General features: G+C 33.3%; 1 protein-coding gene across 1 annotated transcript; it reads left to right on the forward strand.

The window, feature by feature from the left end:
* The first annotated feature begins 12854 nt into the window (after nt 1-12854).
* On the forward strand, nt 12855-18152 carry LOC145575202 (protein FAR1-RELATED SEQUENCE 5-like). The gene is made up of 5 exons (XM_081633102.1): nt 12855-13144; nt 13249-13620; nt 14133-14824; nt 15414-15511; nt 18036-18152. The coding sequence occupies exons 1-5, from the start codon at nt 12855-12857 to the stop codon at nt 18150-18152; spliced, it is 1569 nt and encodes a 522-aa protein (XP_081489228.1).
* The last annotated feature ends 2261 nt before the right edge of the window (nt 18153-20413 follow it).

Consider the following 20413-nt stretch of genomic DNA (forward strand, 5'->3'; position numbering starts at 1 on the left):
ACCGAGTGCGTGGAGAAGGAATAGGCTGCCCCTGCAAAGGTAAATCAAAGTTAGCAAGAGCAAATGAAAAAATAAAGTCAAAAATGATGAAAGTAAAAAGCAATACCTCCTCAGCATCGTTGCTACGACAGGTAGCCCGGTTCCGCAACCTCACAAGCTGGCTGCGAAAGGCGTCTATGCACCTAGCCATAGCCGTCACCACCTCGCGAGAAAACTGTCAAAATAACTAAGTCAATAACAATAACAAAGCAAATATAAAGATGATATATGAGAAACTACTTACTCGAGTCTGGTGACGAGGAATAGACCGCTCCACGAACTGCTCTCCCTCTGGAGCTGGCGGAATAAGCTCCTCGATCGGCCCATACGTGCCCTGGTAGCGTATGGACATCCTCGGAGGGATGAACTCCCTAGGGCCAGCCTGTTAAGAATGAAAAGATTAGAAAAATACTTGGGGGCTACCTAAAAAAAAAAAAGAGATAAACTAAATAGATGAAAGCATACCGCTGCCTCCTCCGAAAGGACGGGAGCCGGCGCTAGCAACGGTAGCAGGTCCTCCTCGTAGCTCTGCTCGAGGAGAACGTAGGACCTCCAAGGAGTACCCCGAGTAGGTCCACCAGCACGATCCCGCTGCGAGGCATCGTGGAACATATGCCGAGGTGGAGGAGCGGGAACAACAAAGGTATCTAAGGAGTGCTTGATGGCTACCCTCTCCCCTAGGTAGACCACCGCATCGTACGTCCCCAGAAAGTAACGACGCTCAGCTGTATACTGCGCCGCCAGCGCGGAGATAGGGAAAGCAACCCAAGGACGATAAACCGGGCTAGGCTCCTAAAAACATTACTAAATAAGATACTAACACCGAAAGATGATAAAAGAAAAAGTATTAATTGAAGAAACCAACCGTGAGAATCATCTCTCGAAGGCGCAGCACCTCCGGCGGACCTCTGCGGCCTCCCCAACTGGCAGCAATAGGGAGCACGAGAGGAGAAGGTCTCGCAGGTGCAAGAGAAGGAAAATACTCGTAGAACCAGATCTATATGGAACAAATGAAAATCAGTAGAGATTGTGCCTCTAAATCTAGAGTTAAAACCTCAAAAAGGAAAGGAGATGTACCTCTACGACCCTCCAGAAACTGGAAAGGGCAATCTCTCCAGACAGGGCCTTGTGACGACAGGAGCGCCGCAAGCCCAGTAGAAAATCCGCATAGGCCATGCTGGCCCAGTCATATGTCCCGACCAACTGGAGGTCGCGAACAGCGGACAGGTAGTATAGTAGTACTCTACTACCTCGATCAGGGGAAAACGTCCCTGATAGCAGAATCAGTACAAAGATGCACACCCGCTGCTCTCGGGTGGTCGCACTATCCTCAAAGGCTGCGGCCAGCGTGCAGCGGCGAATACATCGGGAACTCAGCTGTCCCGACTGAGCCTCAGCCTGGGCCCGAACAACGATCGGCCCCAATAACTCCTGAACCTCCGACGAATAGACAGTAACACCGGCATCGAAAAACAGAGTACGTAGTACTAAAACAGAGCAAAATTTCAAACAAGCATGGAAATGTTCTTTAAGCCAATAAACAATTTCTTGCAAACATATGATGAATATTGTGACAAATTGTACAAGTAAAAGCAGTAAAAAAATGCAAAGAACGACCCACATTGTTATTTACGACCTTAAGAGGTCCAACAATGGTGAATCCTTCGTTTCTTCACCAAATTGAGTCAAACAAGTCTCAAGATACTCCCAAGGTGATATACAAGCATAATTAAACAAATTCAAGGCATAAAATTCAACAAACAAAGCAAATTAAGCAAGAACATTTTTCGAATTTTTCGAAAATTCGCGAACAAGAATGCATAATTCGTCAAAAACCGAGTAGAGTTTGAGCAAAACTTACATGGATCGGGAAAATAGATGAGAAAAGCTTCGATTTGCAACAAGTTTGAGCGAATTTGGTTGAGAAATGAGCGAGAACGAGTGAAGTGAAGATTTCGTGAATTTATGAGAAGCAGAGCAGCGAAATAGAAATGAAGAAGAAGACGGGTTTAAAACCCCGATTCTGTCGCCAAACGACAGAATTGTCGCGAGGCGACAGACTTTGTCGCGCGGCGACAGATGCAAAAGCTCGCGACAGGTGTCTCTGGCCAGCGCTGGAGCGGCGACAGAGTGCTGGGCCCCTCCTTATGGTTTGGTGGGTCTAGTTTAGTAATTTTGGTTCCTTGGTACGCCAGTTAGCCCCTTTAAGCAAATTGACATGATTTAGTCGGCTTGATTGCAATACACTGAGTGATCGACTTGATGAAGATCGTCTCACTTAGCTTAAAGCGCCTAAGTATTGGCTCATAATAAGGCACCGAAATATTGGTTCAACAGATATACCGAAATATTGGTTCAATAGATGCACCAAAGTAATGGTTTACAAAGGCAAAAGCGCCAAAGTACTGGCACAAATATACAAAAGCGATGATAAATAACAATATGTTAAGGGTCAATAGGCAAAATGATTCTTTGGCAATGTCCCAACATAGAGAGGAGTTGTCTAGTGGCGAAGCACGGCCGTGGCGAGGTAGTGTCACAAATAGTGGAGATGGCGAAGCAAGGTCAACTTCGACGGTTCCTCAAGGTAAAGAAGAGATTGTCTATAGCGGCGACGTACTGCCGTGGCGACATACGGCCACAACCAAGAAGATGACGACATACAGTTATTTTCGACGATGTTCCCGAAATACTGTGGAGGATTGTCACCAAGAATATTGAGGACGACGACATATGGTTATCTTCAACGATGGCGTTCACGAGGCACTGTGGAGGTTGTCACAAACAACAAAAGCAACAGCAAAACGGTTACACTCAGAGACGTGTGCTCGACGGTGCAAGATACGCGTTTCTTAACTCTTTTATATGTTTAACTAATGGTTGTTTTACAGGTATCGGCGTTATAAGAATGATTTGGAATCGCAGAACGTTTTGAATCATTCTCCGTCCCTATCGATACTTTGACTCTCGTTTTTCGAAACTTAAGTTTCTTCAAACTCAGTCAAAGTAGGGGCTTCTGTAGACACCAAATTGTGTCTCCCCAAAACCAAACCCAGTGATGAATGCCTTTCACGTTGTGTTATTATCGAATTAGGTGAAAGTGGTTTGGAAGTCGAGTGTTGCGGTTTAGTTTTAATTAAATTCTTTTCTCTCTGTTTTTGAAAATGACTTTATTTATTTGAAAATAGCCGAACCAGTTTAGTTTGGTCCATAATTAAGGTCGAATAATAGTGTAGATGGATGGAGGTCGAAGAGATCTTTCCAACGATATATTATAAGCCCGATTCCGATGAATATTGAGGAAGTTATGGCCAAAATACTAAACTGGGTCTGGTTAATTATTTTAAATACGGCCCAATGATCTAGAGGAGGGCCCAATGTTAATTATTATTCCTAAAATTATTAGGATTAATTATAGTTTTCTAGAAGTTTCTAGAAGGTTCCTTTTAATTCTAATATTATTAGATTTAATAATTAATTATTTTTAATAGATTTTTATTTGGAATAAAATATCGTTTTGTTATCTTAAAAATATATATTTTATCTTCTGTACGGATTCCGTAGTTCAAGTTGATTAAAGATCGGATTCCGCGTGAAGAAAAACGCGCTAATACAGGTTGTCGCCAAACGACAAGTCTGTCGCCGCGCGACAGACATTGTCGCGTCGCGACAGAGTTAATTCCTGGCGACAGCGTGGAGTTTTATTCCTTATCAAATTCTATGATTTTTCTGGATTATTTTCATTATAAATAGCGTCCGAATCCCTGTTTTCAAAGAATCAGACACAATCAATCAATTCACATTCAATTCTTTCTTTTCTCTCTTGAGCAATATATGCTTTCTTTCTCTCTCTCTTTCTAAACTACCTTTTTACATACAATATTCCGCATTCACAAGACTTAGAATCACTTAGCCAAGTTCGAAGTTGCCTTCGCCCTAGACGTGTAAGGTTGATAATTTCTGAGGGTTTGGTCCAAAACTAGTCAAAGCTTTATTTAATTTGATTTTTATTTAATTCTTTAATTCTTTAATTATTCTTTATTATTTTCATTGAAGTTTACTAACTTGTGTATTTTGTTATTAGAAAGAAGTACGAGGCTTCAAAGTATGTAATCTTATTACTCTCTTTCAATGTAGAAAGCATGTTTATTATTGTTTAATATTCCTAGTATCATGTTAGGATATTTTTAATACTTTCTAGTATCATGTTAGGATGTTATTTTATGCTTTCTAATATCATGTTAGTACCATGTTAGGTTTGAACCTTTGATCTTTATTTCTTAGTGACATGCTAGGATTTGTTATTAATCTTGTTAGTATCATGCCTAGGATCTTGCTATTATATTTAAGCTTTATTATGCCTTATCATGCTATTATCATTATTGTTATTGATTTATTTATTATGTTGCTTGTTTTATTTTATTGTTATTGCTTGATCACACCTTTTATGATTGTTAAAGGGAATTTGTACTTGAAATCACGCTTAATAAGATAATTAATAATTTGGTTTAGGCTAATGTGATTTTAATTCAAGTGATCGCCAATAATAGTTTTATTTGTGCATTAATATTCAACCAACATAGATAAACAGGGTAGGTTTAATATGATGTTTGTATGTTATTCGAAAAGCGCACATGAATACGAGCAGAACAAAGTAGAGGCCTATTTTTATAGGGCGGGTCCTTTCTTTTGTAGATTGGATTCGTACCCTCAACCCCGGACCCTATTTGGTTCAAGACCTTATGGAGTAGTTGATGGTCCTTTGGATTGTCTTTTGGGTTTACAAGTTCCTAAAACTTGTTGGCGACTCTTTTTGCTCTTTTTCTTTCCCTTTGGAACGCCACCGTACTTTAGTGTATGATCACAGTGGGGTTCAAGTTTGGGGTTATCGTAATGCTTGAAATATTCCCTACACAAAGTAATCGGAATTAAAGAGTTGAATTAAGAACAAAGTAGAGGACAAAGTTGTAGAGAGAGAAAATAATCTAAAAACTAAGTAGAGAGAGAAAGTCTAAGAGAAGAGATAATAGAAGTAAAAAGAGAGAGATCTCCCCACTAAAAAACTCTAAAACGTGTTTATATTAAACACTTAATTAATCCTAAACAAAACTAACAAAAATCGCCGAAGTCAGCTCCTCAGGAACACGCGCCAGGTCGGGCACCACACCGCCTGATCGGCCCCGCCTTTTTTCCATCATGGGCGTCTCTCGCGCCCGGCCGGGCGCGAGATAGGGCGAAAGGTATTCTTCCCCGCCCGGCCGGGCGCGCTTTCGGGCGGAGCCTATCTTGGCCGGGCCACACTCTTTTGCAACTTGGACTTCTCGATTGGGCTCCGATTCTTCAGTCCAATTCAGATTTCCTCTTCGAGTCTTGAATACTCGGTCCAAATGCCTCGGTATCACATGCACCAAGCCCCTAATCACCGGTTTGACAACTCTAACCAGCCCTGGGCTATAAAAACTGGTCGTGCTTCTCCAATGCTCGTAGTTGCTCCATAAAATCTCAGAAAAATGCAGCAAAGTTCTTTTCAAATCTTGTAATAAAAGGTCTGCAACCTACTTTTAAAACATACACTATACTGGTCAAGTGTTGAGGATAATGGAGGAAGATGGTTGCCCCCCTGATGATGTTACCTATAATACGGTCACTAGAGGTTACATTCTCAATAATGATTTGTCAAATGTATGATGTACCTATATGTATGTGTGGTTACAAAAGTGTGTTCATTCTAAAATTGGTTATATTTGAAAAGTGTTTTCATTCTAAATTTTGTAACCACACATACATACTAGCTCTGAATGTAAGAGTCTAGATACAAATTCAAATTTGTATAAGAGAAGTAATAAGTTGATATTGCATAGAATACTTTGAAATAAGTTGATAAGTTGACAAATTAATTATATAGTCAGTATTTTCAATTATCAAAGGCAAAAATACTTTGAAATATTGCATAGAATGATTGAAAAAAAAACAATAACACTCTTAACAGGCAAAATGTCAATCATGTCGCAATTTGGATCGAAGGATTGATATTAATTCAAATATTAGGATTCATCTCCAACTTTTAATTATCTGCCTCAATTTGAAAAAACTGATTTTTGTTAACCAAGAAAAAAGAATAAATATTAAAATTATCACTGAAGGTAGAAACATTAAGACAAGAATTGAAATTAAATTTGAAACAGACACAAGTTCAACCAAAGCGATCAAAGATTTTCAATAAATAAAACCCAAATCCAAATTAAACCCAACAAAAGATGAAATCTTTATACAAGAAGATGAGACGAGAAAAGAAAAATGGAAAAGCCCTAGATCTGGAAAAATTATTAATGGAGTAGATGAAATATATTACATAAAAAAAATAACAAAATTATTTATATTGCAAACACACTGCGATGAAAGTCGAGGCGACCCCGAAGAAGGAGCCAAATACAATACATGATAACAAAACTTCCTCAAAAAATAATTGATTTTTTTTTATCAGTGATTGTCTGCATATCTCGTTGATTGACTTTCTCGGTAAATATCAGATGAACCGATTCAAATCTATTCAAGTGGTCTAGATTCACCGTTCTCATAAACGATATCACATCCATATCAACACGCACAACGTTAGTCATCAACGCTGCCATTCTTTTTTTTTTCTTCCTGTTTGATTTTTTTTTTTTTTACTCAAGGGGGCTATTATTCTGAAAGGGGGCTGATATGAAGTATATATATATATATATAGATGACGAGAAGAGAATAATGGTAGAAGCAAACTAGGGTTATTAAGAAGTCTCTACCCTTTTAATAAATAAATCTACAACCCTTCAAAAGCCCCGACATATGTTACTATTTGAAATCTACAGTGTGCTTCCGTTTATACCCTCAAGCTATTTTTTTTTTTTTTGTTGACTGACTTCGTTCTTGGTCGTCCCTTAGTCTCTTTTTCCCCCTTTTATCCTGTTTTGTTGATCTTCTTTGAATGCTGAATCAGCAGGCTATTGAAGAAAACGAAAACATGAATGGTTGTGAGGAAATTGAGATACATTTGTAATGTTACTAAGAAATTAAGAAAATGGTCGCCATGAGTCCTATTAACATTGTTTTTGGTATGATTTCTATTCTTCTCTTTGTAATTAACTAAGTCCTACTATTATTCTTTTTGGTATGATTTAAGACAAAGATAAAAAAATAAAAATAAATAAAAAAAAATAAAAAAAGGATCTTACATGTGAGGGGGAGTGTTGAAGAATAGACCTCCCAGGTATCACCATATGTAAGTGTCCCACATTGGTTGAAAAAGAGAGAGTTAATTACTTTATAAGGCTAAGGGGCTACTCTTTTTATTGCCATGTGGATTTGAGATGGAAACTCAATTGATATTATTATCACACCTTTTTGAAGTAATTTCTCTTAACAATAAATCTCTTTTTATTAATATTTGAAGGAACACCTTTTTGGTTGGGAATTACCCTGTTATTAATTTATTTTTTTTTAAACATAAAAAATCATTCCCTCACTATAACTTGACAGTTTTATATAACAACCATACACATCACGTTCAAGTTGTTCATTTTTTTTTTTAAAGCCAGATTTATAGGGAAGAAATAGAAGGATAAACCTTAGAGGGGAAAAAAAGTGTCGTGGCTTTCCATATCAATACTATTATTTTAAAACAAGAAGTTGGAAGGACACTTGTCCTCTTCCTATTTTAACTGTTTAAAAATAATTTTTTTACATTACAAAAAAAAAAAAAAATTACAATCATACATCTCTTCAATCCAAATCCCCTAATCATGCTTATTCATCAAAATAATATTTTCATTAAAAAAAAAATTATAACAAAAATTCAATCAAACATCTCTTCTACCCCGATTCCTTAATCATGCTTATTCAAGAAAATAATTTTTTTCATAAGATAAATAATAAAATTATTACAACAGAAATTCAATAAAACATTTCTTACATCCAAATTTTCAAATTTTTTAATCATGTCTTTTCGAAATACATGCGTAGCATTATCATTAGATTTTAATCAATATCAATATCAATACTTCAATTTAATAACATGAACTTTTGCAAACAAATTAGAGTGTCATGATGCCATATTTACATTCCATTATTTTTTTTTCGTTTTTTGCCTTTGATTTTTTTTTTTTTCAATTTACCTTTTTTTTAAAAAAAAGTTCTCTCTATTATAGTATCATGAGGGTAGTTTCCCCTATCTTCTTTTAATCTTCTTCCTCTCATCTAAACATATTTTTATTTTGCAACAAATCCCCCCCTTTCTCCTCAAATCCCCCCTCTTTAGAATTAGTGATTTTTTCTAAATTTAAATTTTAAATTATATTTTTTAATTGCTCATGAGAATTAAAGTTGAAATTTAGTCAAATTTGTCTTTTATTAAATTTCTTCCCAACAGTTTTAAGTAAGTTCATTATTATGTTTCTCTTTCAATGTTGTATTCAAATCCTAATGGTTAGTTCATCTAATTCCAGGGAATTCCAATAGTTGCAAGTTAGTTGTGACGGACTCATGACCACTTAGTATTTGCCATTCGAACTACTTCTCGGGTTTCCTTCTTTTCAATTTTTCTTCTTAAAGTTGGTATATTCTTAAAGTTTGTTGACAATGTTTTAGTTTTGGATTTGAAGGATTATTTTAATCGTTTATTCCTCTACTCCTAAAAATTGATGAGAAATTCAGTAGTGTTAATTATAATTAAAATTTCATATATATTTTTTTTTTATATAAATCTTTTTAGCCCAATTTTAATGTGTATGAGATTTATGGAAGACAATATCAAGAGTACTATTCTCAGTTATGAAAAAATATCTGCTCCATAATGTTGAAAGAATATCTCGGTTTACAATATCAATACAATATATATATGAACCTATTATGTATAATGTTCGTTGAAATTTCATATTATTTTATTAATGTTTTTTTTTTTGAAAATAAAACATAAAAATACAATAAACAGTCGTGCATTGCACGGGTTCAAGACTAGTTTTCCTTAAAACCATATACACTATTTTTTAAAAAGTTTTTAATTATTAAAACATGAAAATCATTATGCCACGTTGAAAAAAACAACAGTTAACTTTTTTTTATTTAGGAGAAAAGACCTAAAAATTGCTATTTTTTTATATAGTTAACTAGATTAACCCCGTGCGATGTACGATTTTAAAATAAGAATTGAATTATAGACTTTTAACACGTACTGAAAGAAAATAACTTCCTCATTTTTCCTAACTAATTTCTAATTAAATATGAATATACAATTCCCGAGAGTGCATAATCTTCATATTTAATTAAGAAATTTCAATTAAATTATATTATTAACTATTGTTAACAACTCGTAAATAACTAAATAACATAATATGTGTAGAAAACCCAAAATTTGAAATTTAAAAATTCAAATGGAATATATTTTCAAAACTATGTTAAATAGGGTAGCTTTTAAAGGAAAAAAAATGACATCATCCTTGCATTTTGGAGGGAAAAAATTCAATAAAAAAATGACATGTAGGCAATGATGACATCAATGGTTGTTATTTTAGTATATATATATGGATAGATTTATCTTCTATTTTATACGAAGATAATGCATATCTTAGGAATGAAAAAATCTATCTTTTAGCATGGATAGTTCCTAGAATTAGAAACATAACAAAATATATTTCAAAAAAAAAATAATCTATGTCACATTAAATCATAAAAGGTAATATAGGTTTTATTTTATAATAAAATATTTTTTTATATATATTTATCAAAAGTCACTCCTATTTATTCCCCCTTTACAATATCTTCTTAAACTATTTTATTTTTTTTTTAAAAAAAATGGATATATATATATATATGAAAAATTAAAAAGAATAATCTCACCTTTCGCCCATCTGCTCAAAATAATCCCACCTTTTCGAATTCTAGAAATAATCCCACCTTCTAACCCCATCTTCCCAAAATGAACCTTTTACCGGTTAATGAAATTAGTAACTTGTTTTAGAAGGTGACAAAGGTGACTTGACACTTGTCACCTTCTAATTGGTCCTAATTTTAAATAATTTAAAAAAAACAATTAAAAATAAAAAAAATTCTCCCAGCCCCCGACCACCCCCTTCATCGCCACCATCACAACCCCCTTACCGCCACCCCTTTATCACCACCATCACCATTATCACAACTTCCCTGCCGCCACCCCTTTATCACCACCAGTCCACCATCGTCACAACCCCTGCCGCCGCCCCTTACCACCATCACAACCCGAAACCCCCACCTAACCCTGAACCCAAAGCCCCACTTGAACTGGAAGGAAATGGAAGTCGGCCGGCGTCTGGGATCGACAGCGAAAAATCCTCCTCCCCACCCAACCTACGAAAACCACCTCCACTCCCGATTTAGGCTGATTTGTGGGTTGAGTTGCAAATTTTGGCGCTATTTTTGTTCAAATTGGAGGTTATCGGGATTGCTGTTTGGCTGATTGGTGGCTCGACACCGCTGGTGCGTTGTCGATTTTGGTGATTGTTGGCGTCTGGTTGAGGTAGTGGGTGTTATACGGCGGAGAGGCATAAGGTTTGTGGGCTGTTTGCGAGCTGGTGAGAGGTGAATAGTGGCGCGTGGTTGAGTTGGGTGTTATCCGGCGAGTGGGAGGTGATTGGTGATTGGTGGCGTGTGATTGAGTTAGTGTTATGTGGCGGGTGGCAAGGTTCGAATGCACCAGCGGGCGGACTGCTGTTCCGACGGGATGGAGGATGGTGGTTGGTTGTTGAGAGGTGAGGGGTGGTGGCTGCACGGTTGTGGGTTGTAGGGTAGGAACCGAGATTGATTTTTTGTTGGTGCAGTAAAGACGTGAAGTTGTTTGGGTGGAGGTCAGGTGGTGGTGTGAGTGGAGGTCAGGTGGTGGTGTGGAGGTTGTAATGGTGGCTGACATGGATGCAGCTATGTAAGGGGTGAGGTGAGAGAAGAGTGATTAGAGGGGGAAAAAAATCTAACCTGTTTTATGGGTTGAAGGTAAAAAGGTTCATTTTATTTAGTTGTTTGTTGAAGGTAAAAAAAACCACCTTTATATGTATGTTGTCAATTGTAAAAGAGCAGTCTATACAATTTTTTTTTTGTTTTTTTTTTCTAGCAATAATTGGTTGTTTCTTAATAGAATTACTTAAAAAACACAATTGTTCTCGGAAAATAAGGCTTTTAAAAATGGGCGAGAGTAGGAGGCAAAAGGTGGCGTGCACACATTTGCATGCACTTCTAAAGCTTGTTAGATTTTAAGCAATAAATGACATCATAATAGGGTTAATTTGTAGGAAAATTTATTAGTTATATGATGACATATATGTCATGATTTTAAAAAACAAAAAATTAAAAAACAGAAAACCACAATGACACTAAACAGACCCGCATTTAGGTCAAATGTTACCTTGTGCTTACAACATATTTAGCCTTAGTGCAATTTCTTGGCTGCATTCTAATGTAGCCGAGCTGGCTGCAACAAGCCAAAACGCAGCCAACATTGCTTCAAACGCAGCCAAGTTTTTCAGCTTTAATTTCTATTTCTGCTTCATCTTTCCCGCTAGAACTTTTCTTAATTTTCCCTTTCCTTATTTGTATTATATAATTCGATTCCTTCTTCATTCATATTACACATTTGATTTTAATTTTCTCTCTCCTCTTTTTTCCCATTCGATATTTTCTCTCTCCTGTTCTTGTGTTCTAATCAAGAATTTCTCTCTTCTCCTCTGTTCTTTACTTAACAATGGAGGTGATCGTTATTCGTGACAAAATCATCAATGCAGGTTAGTTTTTATTGTTTATTATTAATTAGGTTATTGATTAATTGATTTCTGATTTTATAATTTTATGAATATGATGAATTTCAATTTATTATTGAGTAATTGATTTTGACGCCATTGATTTTGACGACATTGAGTTTGATGAATTCGATGAATCTTGATGAATTGAATGAATTTTTTGGTTTTATAATTTGAAGAATGTTGTTATGCAATTTCATGATTCATTTTCTGATTTTTTAATTACTGAATTTTGCGATCTATTTCATGAATTAATTGAAGTTCTATTTACGTTTTGCTGAATTTGATGAATTGAATTATTTCAATTTACAATTTCTATTGATTTCTTGAATATGCAATGTTATGAAATCTTGAATTGCTTTTTTTGTTTTGATTTTTTTTGTGTTTTTAATTGAATTTGTTTTTGAGTTCGTTTTATTAACATTTGGCATTGTATATGTTTATCATTTTTATTTTGAACATATATATATATATATATATATATATATATAGTCAATATGAATATTCTATATCTATACTATGAACATTCATTCTCCAAAAGTGAGCAATGTACAATCATCAGACTATGAAAATTGTTATTTAACTATGTACAATTATTGTGAACATTTATGTCCATTTTATGAACATTTATTGTACAGATTATGAACACTTTGTTATTTTTATGATTTCAGATAATGCAAATGTTGTTGTGTTTAAGGAAGCCGAAGTATCTGAATTAATGCATAAAGAAGTTGGAAATGAGCAGCAAGCATTTGATTTGTATAATGATTATGCCTTTAAGATGGGTTTTAGTATAACACTAAGGAGGGGTAATGTCCGAACAGTTTATAACACTAACATATGGCGAAGTAGGAAATATGTATGTTCAAATGCTGGTTTGAAGGATGATTCTAAGAAGGATGTTAGGAGGTATGAAAGGTTGGATTTTCGAACAAATTGTGGTGCTCTAGTTGAGTTCATTATTGATAATCGTGGTGTATGGAGGGTTGCGCAGCATCTTATGATCATAATCACCCTATGATACCAATTGATAAGAGACATTTGCTTAGGTCTCAAAGAAAAGTGAATAAAGAGCATTTGAAGGTGATTAGTGTTATGAAGGCTAGTGGTGTTCGTGTTAGTGATTCTCTTCGTCTTATGAGTAAAGAAGTTGGTGGTTCACCAAACCTTGGGTGTACTAAGAAGGATGTATACAATGCTTTGGATGTTGAAAAATCTAATAGACTTGATGGTTCGGATTGTAATCAATTGATCAAGTATTTTGCTCAAGGCAAGCTAAGGAAACTGATTTTTATTATGAATTTGAGGTAGATGAAGCTAACTCTCTTACTTGTGTCTTTTGGAGAGATGGAAGGATGAAAAGAGATTATGAATTTTTTGGGGATTTGATGGTTTTTGATACTACTTATAGAACGAACAAATACGGCATGATATGTGCCCCATTTGTTGGGATGAACCACCATTGTAACAATGTGATGTTTGGCATGGGATTTGTTCTTGATGAAAAAATAGGTAGTTTCATTTGGTTGTTTGAATCATTCATGAGATCAATGGGAGGTGGGCGTTATCCAATAAATATAATGACAGATCAAGCACCATCTACTGCTGCGGCTATTCGGGCAATTTTTCCAAGTTCTAGGCACCGATTGTGCACATGGCATCTTGGGGAGAACCCAAAAACAAATATTGGAAAATTTAGAGCTATGAAGGGGTTCATAGAGCTGTTTGATTTTCTGACCAAGTATTGTGAAACTGCTGCAGAATTCGAACGTTATTGGCCAAGGCATATTTCATTTCTTTTTTTCTCTTAAAAAAATTATTATGAATTCTTCCAACAATAAAATGAACTTCATATATTATAAATTGAACATGTTTTTGGTTTATGTTATTAATGTATTATTATTATTTTGTTCACTGCTATTGATATTAAATATCTTATTTGTCTTTATGAACATTTTATATTATGTACTGGACATGTTAGTTTAATGTATGAATATACAGATTTTGAATTTGAACATTTTGCCTGTATGAATATAAAAATATCACTGTTCCACGAATATTGAACATATTGTTTTATGTATTGAACTTTGTATTGTAATTTATGAACATACAGTAGTTTGAATCTTTTTTTTGTAATAGGATGATGGATAAGTACGGCTATAATGATAATGCTTGGTTAAATCATTTGTACTCAATCAAAGAGAGAAGGTGTCCGGCCTATTCGAAATAATATTTTTCGGGAGGAGTTTTGAGTTTGCAAAGGAGTGAAACTACAAACCGTTTGGTTTCTCATAGGTTGAGGAAGACGGATGGTTTGTGTGATTTTTACAACACTTTTCTTGATGTTGCGGCTGAGTGGAGGAGTAGGGAAAGCAAACAAGACTTTCGGTTTTTGAGAGGTAATCGACACTTGGCGGTTGCTTATGTAAGTCTTCTAATTCATGCTAGAGAGGTGTATATAATTTCAGTGTATATTGTCTTTGAAGATCAATTTGCTAAGGCTATTTCATGTTGTCAAGAGAGAAAGTATGAAAATAATGAGACAATTAGTTACTTGGTATGGAGGCCTAACAAGGATATGATTAGGCATGGGGTTATTTTGAATAAATTTACTAGGGTAATGAAATGTACATGTAAGTATTGGAGTGAAATGGGTTTATTGTGTTCATATTCTCTTCGTATTTACAACATTCATTGTGTTCAAAACATTCCCGAAGAGTATATAGTTAAGAGATGGACCAAAACCGCTATGTGTAGTTATGTGGTTGATGAAGAAACTATTGATGAGAATGTAGTGGCATCTTCTGTTTGGAGGGCTCAAATGATAAGAAAGTTTGTTCAATTGGTGACATCTTGTCAAGATTATATTGAAGCAAGAAGTGAAATTGAATATACTTTTGATATGCTAAGGGAAAAGGTGGAGAGTGTTAGAGGACTAATACATTTTGATGATGGAGAAGAGGAGGTTCAAGAGGTTTCTAAAGAAGGCGAGCCTATTCAAAATCCCAAAACAAAAAGAAAAAAAGGGTGAGAGAAATGATAGGCCAAAAAGTACTGTTGAAAAAGCTTGCAATAAATCTAAGGGATGGAAAAAAAAGGTTGATAAATATAAGGATGAAGTCAAAGTTACTGCTGAAAAGTTTTTCCAGGTATATCTAAATATATTGTTATTTTATGTGAATATTATGTTTTTATAAATGAACAATACTAAAATATCGTTCTTAATTGTAGGTTTTGGATGATGATGTGATCCAATGATTTATTCACATCCAACAGAACAAAGTTCAAATCTTAATGTCCTTCCAAAACAAAAGAATTTTCAACCATCAACTAAGGTAATTTTTTAATATTTTTCAATACTTTATTATATTTTCTGAATGTTTTTTTTTAAACCGTATGAAGTTTTATATATTTATGTAGGGTATGGGTTTCTAATCTGCAAGCGAAAAGACTAATAATTCTACAACAACTTCTCAGCCACCTTCTTCATATGTAATTACTCATTTGAACTTTACAGTATTAAATATGAATTTTGCTAAATAGATAATGAACATATATGTTATTTCTATTTTGAAGGGTGTAAGCCGTCCACCAGCAATGGTCAACCTTCATGTGCACCAGGAGGAGGAAACTTTAATAAGTCAACACATGCTTCTCAACCTTCTTCCTCTAATGTAATTATTTATTTGAACTTTTAATTGTGTTTCTTATGATTTTTTATATATTAGATATTGAATATAGATGTTTTTTTTTATTTTGAAAGGGTATAGATGGTCCTCCAAGAAGAGAAAACTCCAATAAGTCAAACTATGTTGCTCAATCTTCATGTGCATACCAAGTCAACAAATGCTTCTCAGTCCTTTTCATCAAATGTAAGATATAAATTTTCCTTTTTTGAACATTTGTAGTTAACATATGACCAAAACTCCTAATTGATGAAACCAAATCCCGAGACTCCAATGCATCAATTTATTCACTCCTCCTGAAATAACACTGCTTACCATTACGGTAAATAGGGCGAACCAAAACAAATAAGAAGTACGGGTTAGCAAAATATGCTAAGTACGGTAAGTGCAAGATAATTAAACTCAATTTATTTGTAAACATGCTTTAAAAATCAATTTCAATAATTAATCCAATAATTCCAACTCATAATTCAAAACCGATTCTCAATATTCCAATGTAAATATTCAATAAAACCAATACTAATTATTTTAAAACCAATTCCTCATATTAAAACCAATTAAACCAATTCCTCTCCCAAGTGTGCACACCCCCAAGCTAGTCTCCTTATGTTACAAGGCTATTCTTGAGGAAAGACCCGGTCATACAAAGTCCAAGGCCTTATCAATATACCAAATCCGCATAGTGGGATTACCAACATGCTTATAAAGCATAAATAATAATAAATCAATGATTCAATAAATTCTCTTTTAAATCCAATAATTTAACCTTTAATAATAATAATCCAAACCCCCCTTTTTTTTTTATAAATCCAACATGCTTTCAAAATCAATCTTTTTAAACATGAATAATAAATTAATTAATAAAAACATGTTATAAAAATCAATACTCCAATTTAATTATTAAAACCAATCTTTTAAACATACTTTTATTTCATAAACCATAACTCAAGTCAATTTAATTCAAGCAACATAAATCATTCAAATATGTTCATTCAAATCGATCACTTTCAAGGTATCTAGCCATCTAACGTACCTTGATCCTCGCTTAGCCAAAAACACTTCAAAAGAACTCTCAAGTAGCTTGATTAAAAACACCCTACAAATAAATATAACCTTAATTAATATAAGATTAACAAATAATCACAAATAATTAAATTAAACCCTCCCAATTATATGTACATGAATCTTAAAAATTATTTTCTCAAGAACATAATTAAAATCTGATTTTTATTTAATTAAAACCATTTATTATAATTTTATAAACTCCCCATAATATAAATAATTAATTAAGTAAGAAGAAAGGAGAAAAGAAAATAAAAACTGAGAAGAGAAGAGCAAGGAGGGGTGGTGGCAGCAGGTGGCTGCCGCGGCTGGTGGTGGTCGGAGGCGGTGGCTGGCGGCGGCAGGTGGCGCCGGGAGTGGTGGCTGAGGTGGTGCTCGGTGGTGGCGCAAAGGAGGAGAAAGAAAATAAGAAAAAGAGAAAAGAAAAGAAGAGAAAATGATGAGAGAATTTGAGAGAAAATTATGAGAATTGTGTGAGGTTTGATCATGAATTAAAGGGGTATTTATAGGATAGCATGTGTATGAATTATGGTAAGTAGGGTTTAAGGGATTACTTGGAGAAGTGAGTAAAGATTTAAGGAAAGTTTTGATATTAAAGAGATTGTGTATAATTGAATATGGAATGTATGTATGTCATGAAAAACATTAAGAAAATTAGAATTACTTGGGGAATAATTAAGAAGAATGAATGGCAAGAAAATATGATGATTGGATATTAAAAAGATGGAGAATTAGAATCAAGGAAAATAGGAGATTTTGGGAGATAATTAAAAAATATAATTTTACCAATTAAATTCCCCCCAAAATATTTCACGAGGGCCGAAAATATGGAGCTTACCGTAGCTCTAATTTTCGGATTCCTCTAGATATATTTAGGAATATTTTGCTCTGTTTTTTAAGGAATAAAATAATTGTATAAATAATATAGAATAATAATTAAATAATTAATTAATTAAATACCAATTATTTACCAATAAATAACCAAGAAAAATCAGATTTTCCATACATGGAAAATCCGAAAATCCTAGCTAGTTATTAGGTGATTTCAGCCATAATAATTAATTAATTAAAAGATTATTTTGCTTTAATTAAAATATCCGAAATATGTAAATAATCCGGTTTTTAAAATAAATAAATGGATAATAAATCTTATCTAAAATAATAATTTGTTTTTAAAATACTTTTGGCGTCAAAATTCAAATATCATTTTGGCTCTAAGATTTAAATAGTAAGTTTGAATTACTAAAATACCCTTTTTAGAAAATAATAATTAATTAATTAATTAGGAAAATACGTATGAAAATACGGGGTATTACAATTTTCAATATGAAAAGAGTAAATGGTTCCAGGTAATATGATTTTTTTCATATTAAATTATGAATATGTGCATTTTATTTATGAACAAAATTTACTTTTTTAATTTTCTCTTTTTAAATTTTTTTTTTTTTAGTATTTTGATGCTGGTCGCAATGCAAGGAATGAAGGATCTTCTAGTGCTTCTGGCTCTTCTAATATTTCTCATTATGATGAAATGTTATCAATGTTTGACAAGACAAGCTATTCATAGATTTATTACTTTTTTTAAATTCAAATTGTAATAATACACAAATTTTTATTACCTTTAAATATATAAATCTATTTTTCATTGTTTTTTAATTCATTATTATTGTTTTGTATTATTTTTCCAAATTAATAAAAATACTGAAAATCTAGACATGCATGTTTGAACACAAGTTTAACATAAACAGTTGCTACAAATTCAACATAAAATTTAAACAGTTTCTACAAATTCAACATAAAATTTCAATCTCAAACTTAACAACATTTGTCTTTCAAATTAAACATTCAAACACACTTAAATAAAACCACAATTTCTGCTATATAATTAATTCAAATTATCATTAATTATCTTTAATTCTTCTTCTTGTAGCCATCTTCACTTTGTATCCTTCTCGATTGGTGGCACTTAGAATTATTTCTGAACAATATTTCACCCTAAGCTTTCGGATTTGATCAATCTGATTTCACAAAAATGAACATATTATAAAATGTTTTGAACATTTATAAATAAAAAACTGAATAAACTCATAACTATGATTAAGATTGTTAATATACTTACATCATTAGCCACCAAGTCACAATCCCACTCTACCAAATTTTCTGTGGTATATGTCTCCATATGTTTCATTAAGTAAACAGCACAATTGTCATGATCCAAATTGCTTCTCCATTTCATCTTAATCAGATCTGTTTTGAAGCCCTTTACTTTATTGAAATCAGCTTCTTTGTAATATTTTGTTTTTAGAAAGTGTGCAAAAGCTTCAAGCTGAAATATGAAATTTAAAAAACTGAAACGTTGAACAATGGACAAACAAAATTGAACAAAGAACAGGAAAAATTGAACAAAGCAAATTTAGTAATTTACCATTTTTGTTGGATCGTCTTCATATTTTGTACTTGCTTTTACATTCATTGGTAGCTTTCTGTTATCAATTAAGTCAATCGTGCCATTGTACATGTTGATGCACATTAAATAGAAATGCTTATATGCAGCCACAGGAAAAAAGAATTGCATAGTCTTTTGTTCTTTGAATGCCACTGTTTCTCATTTCATAGTGCAATCTTTGTGCAAACTTTTCGAATCTCTGTTCTTTTGTAGTGTTTGGAGCTGCACCTTTGTCTGTGCATACTATCAGCTGCATTTCAAATATAATGAATGTACATGTTGTATTAATAATGAACATTTTATTTAACAATAATGAACGTTAAGACAATGATAAAGATCATGTAATGTAAATTAATGAACATGTAATGTAAGAATAATGAGCATTTTATAGAATAATACTAAATATTCTAACATATTGATAAACACTACTAATATAAAGTAGATATCATCTTACATATGGCATTGTGGAGAAGTAAAGGCAACGTTTTTTGCCCTTGATGTTCAGAATATGAGCCCAAGCATCAATAACGGCACTGTCGACTTCTGCATCAGTTCCAAGTGTCTTCATTTCACCTCTGTTAACAATGTTTTCTCCATCATGGTACAAAAGCTCACTATCAAAACAAACAAAAAAAAAATAGTTACTAAAGAATGAACAATGCTTATTAGTTTATGAATAATATAAAATTCACTAATGAACAATACAATTTACAGAAAAAACTTACTCATCAGGACCATCACTGAATGCATAATCAGAAATGGTTGCATTCATTGCGTTGACATCCTTGAACAAATCTTTGTATTTAATCATGAAAGGGGATTTAAGACAAGGAGGCAGTCATTTAATTTCTCTTCTTGGTCTTTTCTTTGCCTCAACATCCTTTGGTCTAATTGAATAACCATGAAATTATTGTTAAGGATTTATGAAGAATTAAACTATATATGTGAACAACAAGGTTCACATTATGAACGTTAACTTTTTTTCAGAAATAACAACGATTATACCTTTCTTGTTTTTCTGTTGCACTCTTTTCTGGCTCAATTTGCAATTTTGGCTCAGTATCTTTTTCGTTTGTCTCCCTGACTTATGAACAATTAAAATATTTGTATGAACAACAAGTGTTATTATGAGCGTTAACTTTTTTCTTAAATGAACAATAATTTTACCTCTCTTGTTTTTCTGTTGCACTCATTTCTGGCTCATTTTGCAATTTTGTCTCCCTGATTAAATTTCAATGAACAAATAATTTATCCAATTGAACATTAGTCAAATTTAAATGAATAAACAAAATGTATTAAAAAATTTTCTTTTACCGTTGTTCAATTTCTGGATTTTTTTGTTCCTCACTTGGTGCTGCTTCTTTATATCTTAGAACAATACA

The sequence above is a fragment of the Chenopodium album genome, chromosome 13 (genome assembly GCF_948465745.1).
Source record: "Chenopodium album chromosome 13, dcCheAlbu1.1, whole genome shotgun sequence".
Lineage (NCBI taxonomy): Eukaryota > Viridiplantae > Streptophyta > Magnoliopsida > Caryophyllales > Amaranthaceae > Chenopodium > Chenopodium album.

Excerpts from the sequence above, each read along its gene's own strand:
- LOC145575202 (XM_081633102.1), top strand. The coding sequence starts at position 12,855 with ATGATACCAATTGATAAGAGACATTTGCTTAGGTCTCAAAGAAAAGTG. Across the intron at positions 13,145-13,248 it reads ATTTTTATTATGAATTTGAG|AACGAACAAATACGGCATGA; the intron begins GTAGATGAAGCT and ends TACTACTTATAG. Across the intron at positions 15,512-18,035 it reads CTCAACCTTCTTCCTCTAAT|TATTTTGATGCTGGTCGCAA; the intron begins GTAATTATTTAT and ends TTTTTTTTTTAG.